Below are 17,153 nucleotides of genomic sequence, written 5' to 3' on the forward strand. Positions count from 1 at the left end.
CATCCACCACCACGTCCACCACCACCATGTCCACCCCACCATGTCCACCATCACCACATCCACCACCACTACGTCCACCACCACCATATCCACCACCACCATGTCCTCCACCACCGCCACGTCCATCACCACCACCACCACGTCCACCACCACATCCACCACCACCATGTCCACAACATCCACCACCACGTCCACCACAAGGCCACATCACTCTATCGATCTATCGCCCTCACTCTATCTATCTATCGCCCTCACTCTATCTATCTATTGCCTTTACTTTATCTATCTATCACCCTCACTCTATCTATCGCACTCACTCTATCTATCTGTCGCACTCACTCTATCTATCTATCTATCTATCTATCTATCTATCTATCTATCTATCTATCTATCTATCTATCTATCTATCTATCTATCTATCTATCTATCTATCTATCTATCTACCTATCTATCTATCGCCCTCACTCTATCTATCTATCGCCCTCACTCTGTATATCTAACGCCCTCACTCTTTCTATCTATCGCCCTCACTCTATCTATCGCCCTCACTCTATCTATCTCTCGCCCTCACTCTATCGCCCTCACTCTATCTATCTATCTATCGCCCTCACTCTGTCTATCTATCGCCCTCACTCTATCTATCGCCCTCACTCTGTCTATCTATTGCCCTCACTCTGTCTATCTATCGCCCTCACTTTATCTATTGCCCTCACTCTATCTATCGCCCTCACTCTATCTATCGCCCTCACTCTATCTATCTGTCTATCTATCGCCCTCACTCTATCTGTCTATCTATCGCACTCACTCTATCGCCATCACTCTATCTATCTATCGATCGCCTTCACTCTATCTGTCTATCTATATATCGCCCTCACTCTATCTGTCTATCGCCCTCACTCTATCTGTCTTTCGCCCTCCCTCTATCTATCTATTGCCCTCCCTCTATCTATCTATCGCCCCCACTCTATCTATCGCCCTCACTCTATCTATCTGTCTATCTATCGCCCTCACTTTATCTATCTTTCGCCACCACCACCATGTTCACCACATCCACCACCACGTCCGCCACCACCATGTCCACCAACAACACCATGTCCACCACCACGGCCACCACCACCAGTCTATCAATCGCACTCAATCTATCTATCTGTCGCACTCACTCACTCTATCTATCTATCTATCTATCTATCTATCTATCTATCTATCTATCTATCTATCTATCTATCTATCTATCTATCTATCTATCGCCCTCACTCTATCTATCTATCGCCCTCACTCTATCTATCTATCGCCCTCACTCTATCTATCGCCCTTACTCTATCTAGCTCTCACCCTCACTCTATCTATCTATCGCCCTCACTCTGTCTATCTATCGCCCTCACTCTATCTATCGCCCTCACTCTGTCTATCTATTGCCCTCACTCTGTCTATCTATCGCCCTCACTCTATCTATTGCCCTCACTCTATCTATCGCCCTCACTCTATCTGTCTGTCTATCTATAGCCCTCACTCTATCTGTCTATCTATCGCACTCACTCTATCGCCATCACTCTATCTATCTATCGATCGCCTTCACTCTATCTGTCTATCTATCGCCCTCACTCTATCTGTCTATCGCCCTCACTCTATCTGTCTATCGCCCTCCCTCTATCTATCTTTTGCCCTCCCTCTATCTATCTATCGCCCTCGCTCTATCTATCGCCCTCACTCTGTCTATCTATCGCCCTCACTCTATCTATATATCGCCCTCACTCTATCTAGCTATCGCCCTCACTCTATCTATCGCCCTCACTCTATCTATCGCCCTCACTCTATCTATCTCTCGCCCTCACTCTATCGCCCTCACTCTATCTATCGCACTCACTCTGTCTATCTATTGCCCTCACTCTGTCTATCTATCGCCCTCACTCTATCTATTGCCCTCACTCTATCTCTCGCCCTCACTCTATCTCTCGCCCTCACTCTATCTATCGCCCTCACTCTATCTGTCTGTCTATCTATAGCCCTCACTCTATCTGTCTATCTATCTCACTCACTCTATCGCCATCACTCTATCTATCTATCGATTGCCTTCACTCTATCTGTCTATCTATATATCGCCCTCACTCTATCTATCTATCGCCCTCACTCTATCTGTCTATCGCCCTCCCTCTATCTATCTATCGCCCTCCCTCTATCTATCGCCCTCACTCTAGGCCCGATTCACAGAACTAACTTAAGACAAAATCCTAAACGTACTACTTTTGGTATTCACAGAAGTTAGGATTTTGTCTTAAGTTTGTCTTAAGACAGACGTAAGACAGACTTAAGACAAAATCCTAACTTAAGTCTGTCTTAAGTCTGTCTTAAGTCTGTCTTAAGACAAACTTAAGACAAAATCCTAACTTCTGTGAATACCAAAAGTAGTAAGTTTAGGATTTTGTCTTAAGTTAGTTCTGTGAATCGGGCCCAGTGTCTATCTATCGCCCTCACTCTGTCTATCTATCGCCCTCACTCTATCTATCTATTGCCCTCACTCTATCTCTCGCCCTCACTCTATCTTTCGCCCTCACTCTATCTGTCTATCGATCGCGCTCACTCTATCTATCTATCTATCGCCACCACCACCATGTTCGCCACATCCACCACCACGTCCGCCACCACCATGTCCACCACCAACACCATGTCCACCACCACGGCCACCACCACCACCCCTCTATCTATTGCACTCACTCTATCTATCTGTCGCACTCACTCTATCTATCTATCGCCCTCACTCTATCTATCTATCTATCGCCCTCACTCTGTCTATCTATCGCCCTCACTCTATCTATCTATTGCCCTCACTCTGTCTATCTATCGCCCTCACTCTATCTATTGCCCTCACTCTATCTATCGCCCTCACTCTATCTGTCTGTCTATCTATAGCCCTCACTCTATCTGTCTATCTATCGCACTCACTCTATCGCCATCACTCTATCTATCTATCGATCGCCTTCACTCTATCTGTCTATCTATCGCCCTCACTCTATCTGTCTATCGCCCTCACTCTATCTGTCTATCGCCCTCCCTCTATCTATCTATTGCCCTCCCTCTATCTATCTATCGCCCTCCCTCTATCTATCGCCCTCACTCTGTCTATCTATCGCCCTCACTCTATCTATATATCGCCCTCACTCTATCTAGCTATCGCCCTCACTCTATCTATCGCCCTCACTCTATCTATCGCCCTCACTCTATCTATCTCTCGCCCTCACTCTATCGCCCTCACTCTATCTATCGCACTCACTCTGTCTATCTATTGCCCTCACTCTGTCTATCTATCGCCCTCACTCTATCTATTGCCCTCACTCTATCTCTCGCCCTCACTCTATCTCTCGCCCTCACTCTATCTATCGCCCTCACTCTATCTGTCTGTCTATCTATAGCCCTCACTCTATCTGTCTATCTATCGCACTCACTCTATCGCCATCACTCTATCTATCTATCGATCGCCTTCACTCTATCTGTCTATCTATATATCGCCCTCACTCTATCTGTCTATCGCCCTCACTCTATCTGTCTATCGCCCTCCCTCTATCTATCTATCGCCCTCCCTCTATCTATCGCCCTCACTCTGTCTATCTATCGCCCTCACTCTGTCTATCTATCGCCCTCACTCTATCTATCTATTGCCCTCACTCTATCTCTCGCCCTCACTCTATCTTTCGCCCTCACTCTATCTGTCTATCGATCGCGCTCACTCTATCTATCTATCGCCACCACCACCATGTTCGCCACATCCACCACCACGTCCGCCACCACCATGTCCACCACCAACACCATGTCCACCACCACGGCCACCACCACCACCCCTCTATCTATTGCACTCACTCTATCTATCTGTCGCACTCACTCTATCTATCTATCGCCCTCACTCTATCTATCTATCTATCGCCCTCACTCTATCTATCGCCCTCACTCTATCTATCTCTCGCCCTCACTCTATCACCCTCACTCTATCTATCTATCGCCCTCACTCTGTCTATCTATCGCCCTCACTCTGTCTATCTATCGCCCTCACTCTTTCTATCTATTGCCCTCACTCTGTCTATCAATCGCCCTCACTCTATCTATTATCCTCACTCTATCTATCACCCTCACTCTATCTATCGCCCTCACTCTATCTCTCTGTCTATCTATCGCCCTCACTCTATCTGTCTATCTATCGCACTCACTCTATCGCCAATACTCTATCTATCTATTGATCGCCTTCACTCTATCTGTCTATCTATATATCGCCCTCACTCTATCTGTCTATCGCCCTCACTCTGTCTATCGCCCTCCCTCTATCTATCTATCGCCCTCACTCTATCTATCTATCGCCCTCACTCTATCTATCTGTCTATCTATCGCCCTCACTCTATCTATCTATCGCCCTCACTTTATCGCCCTCACTCTATCTATCTATCGCCCTCACTCTGTCTATCTATCGCCCTCACTCTATCTATCGCCCTCACTCTATCTATCTTTCGCACTCTCTCTATCTATCTATCGCATCACAACAGCATCACTCAGCACCACGACAGCATCACTCAGGGGCACCACATCACTATGTGCTACCACAGCATCACTGAACGCCACAGCATCACTCGTTGCCACCACAACATCACTCAGCGCCACCACAGCATCAATCTGTGCAACCATTCAACAACAACTGGTTCAAATATGTTCTCTCCATGTTTCAAGCTTTATTACAAATGTCACAAAAAGATGCTAATATTTCACTTCTGTTCTTGTATTTTCGTCACAATAAAATACACTGAACATAATCTTCACAAAAGTTATTTACAAAAGTTTAAGCTATTGCCATTATAAATTACAATAGCTTTTATTTAAGTATTAATTATTAAAAAAAATAAAAGCCATTGTTTTTTGTAATATCAATACATCTAAGTCATGTAAATACAACACATATTACATTGCAAATGCTATTGGTGTCACATTTGCGAAAGTTAAAACTATTGGCATTGTAAATGACAAAGCTATTAATTTCGCTACTTTTAAAAACGGCACATAAATAAAAAATGTCATTTACAATACCAATAGCTCAAACTTTCCTAATGCGAGACCTATTGCATTGCATATGCTTGTTTCATTTCAGGTGTTAACGTTTCATTATCTATTGTAGACATGTAATTTGAAAACAAATCCTTCCTCTCTTGCCATTTCATGCGTGGTTCACAAGGTTCAGGTAAAAACGTTTGTGCTGCATGCATAGCTTCAATGAATTCCTATACTTCTCCAATTAAACCAATTTACTCTTATACCACCACCCTTACCCCACACATTCCTAATCAATCAATCAATTTGTAAAGCACGCTACTCACCCGTGAGGGTCTCAAGGCGCTGAAGGGAGGGTGGGGGGGTGCTGCTACTGCTCGAATAGCCAGGCCTTGAGGTGTTTCCTGAAGGTGAGATGGTCCTGGGTCAGTCGTAGGTGTGCAGGGAGGGAGTTCCATATCTTGGCTGCCAGGTAGGAGAACGATCTTCCTCCGGTGGTGGTTCTGCGAATCCGAGGGACGGTGGCGAGGGCGAGGCTGGTGGAGCGGAGCTGGCGGGTGGGAGTGTAGAACAACAGGTGGTTGTTGAGGTATTCGGGGCCCGAGTCGTGGAGCGCTTTGTGTGCATGGGTGAGCAGCCTGAACGTAATCCTCTTGCTGACGGGGAGCCAGTGCAGGTTTCTCAGGTGGGCAGATATGTGGCTGTGGCGAGGGATGTCACGGATGAGTCGTGCGGAGGCGTTCTGTATGCGTTGAAGGCGTTTCTGAAGTTTGGCTGTGGTTCCTGCGTACAGGGCGTTTCCGTAGTCCAGTCAGCTGGTGACGAGGGCCTGGTTGACCGTCTTTCTGGTTTCGGTGGGGATCCACCGGAAGATCTTTCGGAGCATGCGCAGGGTGTTGAAACATGAGGACAAGACTGCGTTGAATTTCTTGGTCATCGTGAGGGAGGAGTCCAGGATGAATCCCAGGTTTCATGCGTGGTCCGTGGGTATCGGTGCAGTGCCCAGCGTCGTGGGCCACCAGGAGTCGTCCCAGGCGGATGGGGATTGTCCGAGGATGAGGACTTCCGTCTTGTCCGAGTTGAGCTTCAGAGGGCTGAGCTTCATCCATTCTGCGACATCTTTCATTCCATCCTGGAGGTTGGCTTTGGCGGTGAGGGGGTCTTTGGTGAGGGAGAGTATCAGTTGGGTGTCGTCGGCGTAAGAGATGATGTTGATGTTGTGTTTGCGTGCGATGGCGGCGAGGGGGCTCATGTTGATGTTGAAGAGGGTAGGGCTGAGTGAGGAGCCCTGGGGTACGCCGCAGATGATCTTGGAGGCCTCGGAGCGGAAGGGTGGGAGGCGGACTCTCTGGGTACTGTCAGAGAGGAACGATGTGACCCAGTCTAGGGCCTTTCCTTGGATCCCAGTGTTGTAGAGGCGGGTTATTAGGGTGCGGTGGCAGACGGTGTCAAAGGCTGCCGAGAGGTCGAGGAGGATAAGGGCGGCTGTCTCTCTGTTGTCCATCAGGGTCCTGATGTAATCGGTGGCTGCGATGAGGGCGGTCTCGGTGCTGTGGTTGGCTCGGAATCCAGACTGGGATGGGTCGAGCGAGTTGTTTTCTTCGAGGAATGCTGTCAGCTGTTTTTTGACGGTCTTCTCGATGACTTTAGCCGGGAAGGGGAGGAGATAGATGGGGCGGAAGTTCTTAAGGTCTTTGGGGTCTGCTGTTGGTTTCTTCAGTAGGGCGTTGATTACTGCGTGTTTCCAGCTTTCAGGGAATGTGGCTGACGTGAGGGATTTGTTAATGACATTCCGGAGGTGGGGTGCGATGATGTTGTTGGCTTTGTTGAAGATATGATGAGGGCATAGGTCGTAGGGGGAGCCGGAGTGGATGCTGTTCATGACGCGGGTGGTGTCTTCGGTGCTGATGGGGGTTCATGCGTTGAGGCTGGAGGTGGGGGTCATTGGTTTGGTGGTTGGGGGCGGAGTCTGGGGTCCGAAGCTGTCGTGTATGTCTGTGATCTTGCGGTGGAAGAATGTGGTTAGGGAGTTGCAGAGTTCTTGTGACGGTGAGATGTCGTTGTTGCTGGCGCTGGGATTGGAGAGCTCTTTGACGATGCTGAAGAGTTCCTTGCTGTTGTGGGCATTGTTGTGCAGCCGCTCTTTGAATGATGCCCTTTTGGTGGTACGGATCATCTGGTGGTATTCGCGGGTGGCGCTCTTGAGGGCTGTCATGTTTTCTTGTGTCCGCTTGTGGCGCCAGGCTTTTTCGAGGGTTCTGCACGATTTCTTTGCGATTTTGAGGGCGTCTGTGAACCATGCGGTTTTTCTGTTGCTAGTCTTGCCTGGGGGGGGGTTCTTCTGAGAGGCGAGGTCGTCGGCGCAGTTGGTGATCCACTGTGCGAGGTTGTGCGCTGCGTCGTTGGTGTCGGGGGTGTCGGCAGGTAGGTTCTGGCTCAGCGATGCGGTCAGTTGGTCTGTGGTGACTTTGCTCCAGGATCTGCGGGGATCTGTGGATTTCCAAACCAACCTACAATTTATGAACAATCATTCTCAACAGCACAAATACAACCACACCATTCCCCAAAGTTCTCCTGTTATTTAAACACAAGTCATAATTATTTATATCAAAAATATCCTTTATGTCTAGTTCTCCCAGTCACCAATCCGATGTGCGTATCACTGCTGAAAAGTAACTAAACAGTACTTACTGGTGGGCGTATCACTATTTTTACACACGTGTATGCTTCAAATGGTGTGCGCATCACCAATATGAACGCACATGAAAAAACTCCCCCTGATGTGCTCGTCACGGTTCTCACTTAAAATGACCAATGCCAGGAAGTAAATGTGTGGGACACAATCTCCTCCGTTGTCTTTGTAGCCCCCAAAATAGTTTGCTTGTCACCGCACACTGCACCATGGCCGTAAAACATCTAAAGCCTACTTGATCTCCCATGATGCTGTTGTGACTCACTTCCTGACCCATCCAAAATGTCTGCCGGGCATCAACGTGGCATGAACGACCTTTCACACGTTGAGTACACTGTGACGCGTTTCCTTTGCCCAATTCCACTAATCTCGCCGACTCACAGCTGTACCACCTTCCTTCTCCAAACACTACCTCCTCCTCAGCCACATTCCATAACCTTCCATGACCAACAATGAGGTGAGTAAAACTATCACACTCACTCGTGTCACTGCTCACGTGACAGCGCACATGAATCTGCCATTATTTCCCTTGCCTTCTCTGTACCATTTGGAAACCTCAAAACTCCTCCTGAATCACCCCACGAAGAGTCACAGCTTTTCCATGAGTCTCACAAATGTTGCCTTAAATTACGGTACAGCCATCTGCTCCGTCAAGTACGCAACGCCAATAATCCTCAAATGACAGTAAAAATCACATTTTCAGCACGCGATGGTTCTCACAGAGTTGAGTTAGTTGCCAATTTGTAAAAAAGATCCATAATACAATTGATGTTGCAAGACCTTTTATTTTCATCTCTATTACAGCGGGGAATGCAGCACCAAGTCCGTCTCAATTTCAAGTGCCCAATCCCAGCCGACACGCACCCTTGTGCGTCCTCGCCTCGCCTCGTCTTTCCGTGCACACCACGACCAGACGCTCCTCACCAACCCCTTTGCCTGCACCTCGACAAGCACTCTGCGTGTGTGAGACTTAGCTTACTCCTGCATGCCCACGATCACAAGGCACAACTTCTGAGGGTCTCAAGAGGCAAAAACCACGCGCACACCGCGTTGCTTGGGACTTCTCCGGAAACTTTTATGATCTTGTATTTCCAAACAGAGAGCTGGCTCACCTTGGGCCCTTGGGGTTACAAGACACAGCACAAAACACAGTCTTCTTCAAGCAGGGGGACCCGGCCAGCGCCTCCAAGCACAGTCCTAACAGCCTCTTCCTTAGTTAGAACAGCAAACTGCAGACCAGCCCCAGATCACGAAGCAAGGATTGGTCTATCCACAGCAGTCTCTTCAGTTGTTCCTTCTTTAGCAGAGGTTCCTCTTGACCACAGAATGGGTCCAAGCCTTTTCAGTCTCAATCCATATCTGTTTCATTCCAACGTTCAGGGGTTTCAGCTCTCATAGTTGTACCCCTTAATGTCTTTGAAGTTTGTATGTGCTCAGGTGCCCCTGGCCCCTTCCTAAATCAGTTCTGGGTGTTTCCCTCCCAGTGTCACCTCTCTCCCTTTGATACTGGGGGTCTGGATCCTTAACCACTCAGCAGGGGATGGGTCAATTGGTTTATAGCACCAGCCCCGGCCTTTTCACCTCTTGGGCTTCCCCTCCCCCTACCCTCCAGATGCAGGGCAGCCTGATGTCATCTCAACCCCTCCCTGGGTCAAGACCTCTTCCAGCTCCTCTCACCTTTCAGTTCCAGACAGCCAATCCACATTTCAGAGACACACAGAACTGCTTAGAGAACAGAACTCAGCCACTTAAAAAAAAGAGTGGTTTATAAACACACAGTGACAAACCCACCTTCACAGAAAGATGCATTATGACACTGTGAGTCTATACATACAAAACTTTACCTCTCCATTATAAACTGACAGGAAACTAGGCTAACAAACACAACACCCAGCCTCCCCAATTCTGTCCTATGTGAAAAACGAAATGGGGAGTTTTTCACTGTCAGAACATCACACACCCCTCAGTATATGTTCTGCCTTTTACCTACACTGCACCCTGCCCAGGGGTTACCTGGTACCTACCATAGGGGTGCCCCATGTGTATGTAAAAGGGAAAGTCAGGCATGACAAGTGGTTGCACTTGTCAGGACTACATGCTAACTTAGCATTCTGCGCGCAGGCCCTACGCTGAAGGCCTGAGTTCCCTTCTCTGTGCACCCTTGCATTACTAGCCCTTGCACACACAGTGCACATCACTAGGGACTTTAACTAGTAAGGCAAACATACCAATAATGCCCAACCAATCACCATTACATTTTACATTGGGATCTCCTGTACTTTGACACTGATCGGCAGTGGCAAAGTACCCAAAGCATCTAAATTGGCATCTCTAGGTCAGGAAAACGGACTGGGGGAAAGCAAAAAGTTTAGGGAACTTTAACCAAAAAGGCCAAGTCCTACATATTGTAAGTGTATGTTGCATGTAGTAGTGCACTGGTAACATGAGGTCTCTGGCAGACAGCAATAGTGTAGAAGTGAGACCTAAAAAAGTATATTGACCTCACTGCTTTAAGTTTCACAGTTTCCAGTAAGAGCTACTTGCTGTTAGATGTTAATATCTTTACCATATAAATACACAATTTATTCCATGTAAATTACAGCACAGGGCAGTTTTATACTTGCATTACTTATGCATGCATTCAGCAGCTTTTAAAGGGATATGCGATTTCTCTCTGTTACACATTTCTGGTATTACCATATAAATACATACCACTTAATGTAATTGATCTAGGATTTTAAATTGTTTTATTTCATTTTTTTCCCTTTTTTTATCTTTTCTAGGGAATGGCCACTTCTGTCTTGGGGCCCACTTTTAAACAATTGTCTGAGAATGTGAATTCCAATGTGGCCAATATGTCCTTCATTATTGTTGTCCGAGCATTGGGGTATCTTGGCGGTTCGATGACTGGAGGGATTCTTTTTGATTGCATGAATCAGAAACTTCTGCTAGGTAAATACTACCACAAAGTATATATATGTTTATATTGTGGGTGGTGACATAATGTATTACTTGTACATCCATGTCCAAAGTAAGTCACACCTATTCTTGGATGTATATTGCCAATTGCCTTAGTAGTCTTTGACATGATGATGGCTGTGCTAGAAATGACGGCAAAATATTTTTGCCAGGAATCTGTTGAAAGGTTGCCACTAGTTAGCAATGTTGGAGTGTGAGCATATTTAGAAATTGAATGACTTTTGCTTTATTCTTGTGACAAAATGAAACGAAAAAAAAATGGCCATCTATCTCATCCCTGAAATGTAATCTTACCTTCACACGGGCACGGCGTTTGCTAGGTGGTTGTCTGATTATGTTTTGAGACATGGGGTAGAGAGAAAATAGAACATCTATCAAGGATTTGTTTGCTTATTTCTTTTTATGTTACCGACTGTAAAACTTAATTGCGTCTTGCCACTTATAAATGGGACAAGGAGATAGTCTATACAACGTTGGCCACTGCAGTGCAAGTGAAGCGGTGGTAGTGAGGAATGCACTGTATGCAATGTCAACACTCAACCCCTATTGGAAGGGCGAATCATAATAGGAGGCTGCACGTTTTCAATGAATTGCAAGATGGCGTAAGTTTCAGAGAGAGTAGGGTGTTAAAGAGGTGGGTGGTGGGGTGGAGGAAGCAATGCCCGTAATAAGTGAGTTTTAGTTATCCTCTGAAGAATGGAAGGCTGGGGGCGCTGTAGACGCTGAGAAGAAATGAAAATACTTAATAATAATAATAACGAAATAATACGCAGAAATCCATACATAAAACCCGTCTCTAATTTTCTTATTGATGTTTAATTATGACATTATTTGTCATCTGCAATAAGAAAATGATGTAGCTGAAACTAGGTCTGAGGATCCAAAATCGCTGACTAAGCAAGAACAACAGCCTAGTGCCTATACCTTCTCTAGAAATGTTTGTGAGTCCACGATAGACTTCATTATGAACCCCGAATTCTAGATCTAGACATCAAAGGCTTTGAATCTTCTTTGAAAGGCTACATATAGTGACCATGCAATGTTAGAGATAAGGATGACCCTACCTATGAAAATGAAACGTAGAACAAAGGTGAATATTAACCCAATTCTGGCATCGACAAAAGTGTTCACCATTAAGTGGGAGAAAGTAGAACACTCATTCTTTCTCAGATCTATTATCCGGCATACTATGATAGAGATTGTACCATGTCTAGATCCCTCTCGAGCCAGTACACACCATTAATTCCTTTGCCGCTATCATGCGTTGCGTTAAACAAGCATTGACCCGTAGGATGCAATCAACATGAGCTCGTGAGATAGGCTGGTTGGACACTGAGTGCACAGTAGCAAGAAAATAGCTTCATTTAGCATTAAAACAAAAAACGAAGGAACCGCAATTCATTATGTTGGCGCATGTGCACTTCAAACAGACCATTGCCTGTAGAAAGAAACGTCTCATTGAAAAAGCATGGGAGGAATTGGTATAGGCTAGCGCCCTAAAGGATAGTAATTCCTTCTGGAAGGTGATAAACAATAACTATTTTAAGGGGCCCCATGACCGCCAACCAAGGTCCATATTCCAGAGGAGGCCTGGGTAAATCACTTTTCGGCCATATATAAAGATCATTCGCTGATAAAGAGTAAGCCAAATGGTACACGAAAGCCCTAGGAACCCAGAGACGTTCGGTAAAGCTACCTCACAGCACTCCCTCCAGCCCGTGACTTTGGCTGAGGTCACAAGAGCTTTAGATGACAGTACCAGAGGAAAGGCCACAGGTCCAGATGGTACCCCCCCCCCCCCAGACATGTACAGGGAGCGGCAAGAATTCTGGGCTCCACTGCTTACAAATGTTTATACCGCCACTGTAGTGACTGGTCCCCCTCCTTCATGGAAAACTTCAATCATCATCCCGATTTATAAAAAGGCTGACACATCCCTACCACAAAAGTATTGGCTGATATTGTTGGATGCTACAGCGAAGGTTATGGGATGCATCCTGCTCAACAGATTGGAAGATTGGGCAGTAGCAAACAACATAATGGTGGACATTCACTTTGAATTTAGAAAGGGCTTGAGCACAGTCCAACAATGCCTGAACGTAAGTATTATCATTGGAAAATACACAGTGGCAAACAAGGGGATGTTATATCTTTCCTTCATGGATCTGCCCGCAGCTTTTGACTGCATTTCACACTCGAGGCTGTGGAAGGTCATGGAGGACTTGGGGATTGAGCTACGAATTACCAACTGTATAAGGCAACTGTACATGGACGCAAGCACCTATGTGCGCTTCAGAAGGGAGGGTGAATGCTCTGCGAGTTTTACCATCAAAAGAGGGGACAGGCAGGGTTGCGTATTAGTCCCCTGCTTATCCCTGCTCTACACGAATCAGGAAGACTCAGCCCTAAGTTCATCTACCAGGTACACAGCCAGGCTAGGTTTGTGCCCCCTCCCAGTTCTACTTCATGCAGATGATGCTGTATTAATTGCTAGAACTGGGAGGGGATTACAGGCCCTAATAGATGATTATATCACTATCATGGTAGACCTGGATCTGAAAGTAAATGGCTCCAAAATGTACATCATGACTTACAGGGCCAAACCCAGGATAAAACCCATCTTCCATATAAAAGGGTATATTTGAGGGTATATTTGAGCTACAGAGGGATACTCTTTGACAACAAGAATGTGTGGTCTCCGATGGTAATTAATAGATGTGCGCAAATGGAGAAATCCATCATAGGATATCAACATTTACAAATAAATTGGGCTTTAAGGCCCTAAGGGAACTCCTTACAATATATACAAGCAAAACAGTGGTGGTGGCCTCATATGGCGCAGGGGTTTTGGGAATGGCCAAAATGTCTGACTTTGATATGCAATGCCCAACAAAGGTTTATCCTCACCCAATTGGCTTCCATTTTAACTCCACATTTTCCTGTTTGTTTACAATCAATTTGTATATATATATATATATATATATATATATATATATTTTCAATTTTTTTATTGTTTTGTACTATACTTTTATGCTACTGAAAAGTATTAAATAAAGTTATCAGTGAATGATGTACTGCTCAACTGTAACAACGCACAGTTGAGTTGTGCTGTCACTCTGACTGTTGCTAAAGCCAGCAGACAAGCAGATTATGGTGCAGAGTTACAACAGCTGTTTAAACAATTGTGAGAAAATGCCTGTTTTTTTTGTGGTCACTCCCATTTTTTGTGGACTGATGCTGCTGGTTTTTCGAACTCTGCACACTGAAGCACTGCTAACCAGTCCCCACTGTATCTGCTCTTGTCCCTAAACCATGGGGAAATTGGCTAATCCCCAGCTAGCATTTTTAAGATTCCAGTAAAGCCATAGTATATGGTGCTGGAAATATTCCCATTACATGGATATTAAATGTGGACTGCAGTACACATTGTGCCATCCATTATGCAAACAAGAGAAACATGACTTCAGGTCTACATAAGTAGCCTTCCCCCTGAAACTTATAAACCTGTAGACACTGCTGTCAATATAAAAATGTTATACAGGTAAATAACAACATTTTAAATATTAAGGGTCTGTTTTAGAGTTTGGCAGATGGGATTTACTCTGTCAGGGTTACAGGGTAAAGAATTGCATCACCCAGAGGGAGTACCCACCCTCCGAATTTAGAGATGTCTGATGGCCCAGTGGACATCTCTTGCATTTGCAGGAACAGCCGTCACAGCAGTTCCTGTCAATGCATTGAAAGTTTGACTGACAGCTCCATCAACATGACAGAGCTGTATGGTAAACATTCAGTATTTTAATTTTTTATTTTTATAAACAAAAATCCTGAACTTGGGTTTTATTTTTTCCTCATGGGAGATTTCTCCCTTGACGTGGAGGTCTTTAAAACATTTTCACTGTCACTGCCTGTAAGGGACAGAAGGTGAAAACTTTCCTTTTAACCATCCACTCTTAATCGACCAAGCACCTCATGTCACAATCCTGATGGAAAGATCTCACCATCCAGAAAGGTAAACCTGTGAAGGAGCTATTCTTCCCCTCATAAGTTCGAAAGGACTAAACTTAGTGCTGACATGAGGCGAAGTGCGATATGACCAGATTAAATCCTTCACAGCTTGAAATACACAAGATCTCGACCTAAAAGCTGCTTGTACACATTCCACCACAACTCTATTGAACCTTTCTGTCTTGCCATTGCTCTGTGGGTGGTAAAGTGGAGTTCTGGTGTGCTTAATACCACAAGGCCGTAAAAAAGAATTAATTTCCTCAGAAACAAATTACACACCGTTGTCAGTGAGAATCTCCTCAGGATAACCTTCCCTGAGAAAAAATGTGTTCAGACAGTTAATTACACTTTTAGAATTGGGAATATTAATAGGTTCAACTTCAAACCATCTAGGCAAATGATCTATAAGGATCAGAAAATACTTTGAGTTAGAGGGAAGAACGTGAAAGGGTCCCAAAAAATCCATGCCCAATTTCTGCCAGGCCCTTTCAGGAGGAGAAACCGAATAATTAGTTACACCTTTAAGTACCACTACCTTATCACTAGTATTGCAGCGCGAACATTGTTTGACTAGATCATCTATTTGAGTATCCATTCTGGGCCACTAAAAGTCTGTTCTAACTTTTCTCTTGGTGATAGTAGAACCAAGATGACCCGAGTGTGCAGCTAATACAATTCTTTCACGATAACATGAAGGAGGTACAAGTTTATTGCCTCTGACTACTTTTCCACCCTCTAGCGAAAGTTCATCACTGACTTTCCAAAACATTTGTAGTTTGGGAGAAAGACATTTCTCTTTGGGCCATCCTTTTTTGATTAGGGAAACAACTTCTTTGAGTACAGAATCTTTATCAACATCTATAACCCAGCTATCTTCTGCAAAAGATAGATTATCTTGACTTATGTAGGCTACAAAACATTCTTCCACTTCAGTTTCCCATTCCTGCTCTTCATTAAGCATGGGCGTAAAATCTGTTCCGTTTGCGGAATTTGCGGATTTTCTGCAATTTCGCAGTCCGCGAATCACACAAAATTGCAGAAAAATCCGCGAAATCGCGTTCTGGACGGATTTTCAAAAACTGAAGTACATGAAGCACTTACAGGGTTACAGCAGGTGCCCAAGTTGAAGCTAATTTCTTTGTAACCATTTACAAAATGGTTACAAAGAAATTAACTTCAACTTGGGCACCTGCTGTAACCCTGTAAGTGCTTCCTGAGCGGCACCTCCAGAGTTGTTGTCTACTTGCAACTATTCTCTGACCCTGCTCTGACCCTCGAAGCAGGGTCAGATAATAGTTACAAGTATGGCACAATGCTCCAGGCTGTTACAAAAATTAAACCACAACAGAAAGAACTTACAGATAAGGAAGCAGGTGCCGGACTTGAAGCTCAAATTCAGTAACACATTAACCAGCCCCCGATTGAGGCTGGGCAGGTGTGCTTTCTCCCCATAATCTACAGTGGTGTACCAGAGGGTGCTGTGATGAAACAGAAGGTGCAGTTGTGAGCCAGAGAGTGCTGTGATGAACCAGAGGGTGGCAGTGGTGAACCAGAGGGTGGCAGTGGTGAACCAGAGGGTGCTGTGATGAACCAGAGGGTGGCAGTGATGAACCAGAGGGTGGCAGTGATGAACCAGAGGGTGACAGTGATGAACCAGAGGGTGGCAGTGGTGATCCAGAGGGTGGCAGTGATGAACCAGAGGGTGGCAGTGGTGAACAAGAGGATGGCAGTGGTGAACCAGAGGGTGGCAGTGGTGAACCAGAGGGTGATGTGATGAACCAGAGGGTGGCAGTCGTGATCCAGAGGGTGGCAGTGATGAACCAGAGGGTGGCAGTGGTGAACCAGAGGGTGTCAGTGGTGAACCAGAGGATGATGTGATGAACCAGAGGGTGGCAGTGATGAACCTGAGGGTGACAGTGATGAACCAGAGGGTGGCAGTGGCGAACCAGAGGGTGACAGTGATGAACCAGACAGTGAAGAGATGAACCAGAGGGTGGCAGTGATGAACCAGAGGGTGACAGTGATGAACCAGAGGGTGGCAGTGGTGAACCAGAGGGTGGCAGTGGTGAACCAGAGGGTGATGTGATGAACCAGAGGGTGGCAGTGATGAACCTGAGGGTGACAGTGATGAACCAGAGGGTGGCAGTGGCGAACCAGAGGGTGACAGTGATGAACAAGACGGTGATGTGATGAACCAGAGGGTGGCAGTGATGAACCAGAGGGTGACAGTGATGAACCAGAGGGTGGCAGTGTTGAAACAAAGGGTGGCAGTGATGAACCAGAGGGTGGCAGTGGTGAACCAGAGGGTGACAGTGGTGAACCAGAGGGTGGCAGTGGTGAACCAGAGGGTGGCAGTGATGAACCAGAGGGTGGCAGTGGTGAACCAGAGGGTGGCAGTGATGAACCAGAGGGTGGCAGTGGTGAACCAGATGGTGGCAGGGGTGAACCAGAG

At 45.9% G+C, this 17,153-nt stretch overlaps 1 protein-coding gene across 1 annotated transcript in view; it reads left to right on the plus strand.

Annotated features, from left to right (window-relative positions):
- The window catches only part of LOC144761755 (sodium-dependent glucose transporter 1-like), a 508,885-nt gene that overhangs the window by 101,863 nt on the left and 389,869 nt on the right, over window positions 1-17,153 (plus strand). The window contains exon 2 of the mRNA XM_078647007.1: window positions 10,498-10,666. Coding sequence (XP_078503133.1) covers window positions 10,498-10,666 — 169 coding nt within the window. The remainder of the gene's footprint in view (window positions 1-10,497; window positions 10,667-17,153) is intronic.

This window comes from Lissotriton helveticus, chromosome 6, assembly GCF_964261635.1.
Source record: "Lissotriton helveticus chromosome 6, aLisHel1.1, whole genome shotgun sequence".
Classification (NCBI taxonomy): domain Eukaryota; kingdom Metazoa; phylum Chordata; class Amphibia; order Caudata; family Salamandridae; genus Lissotriton; species Lissotriton helveticus.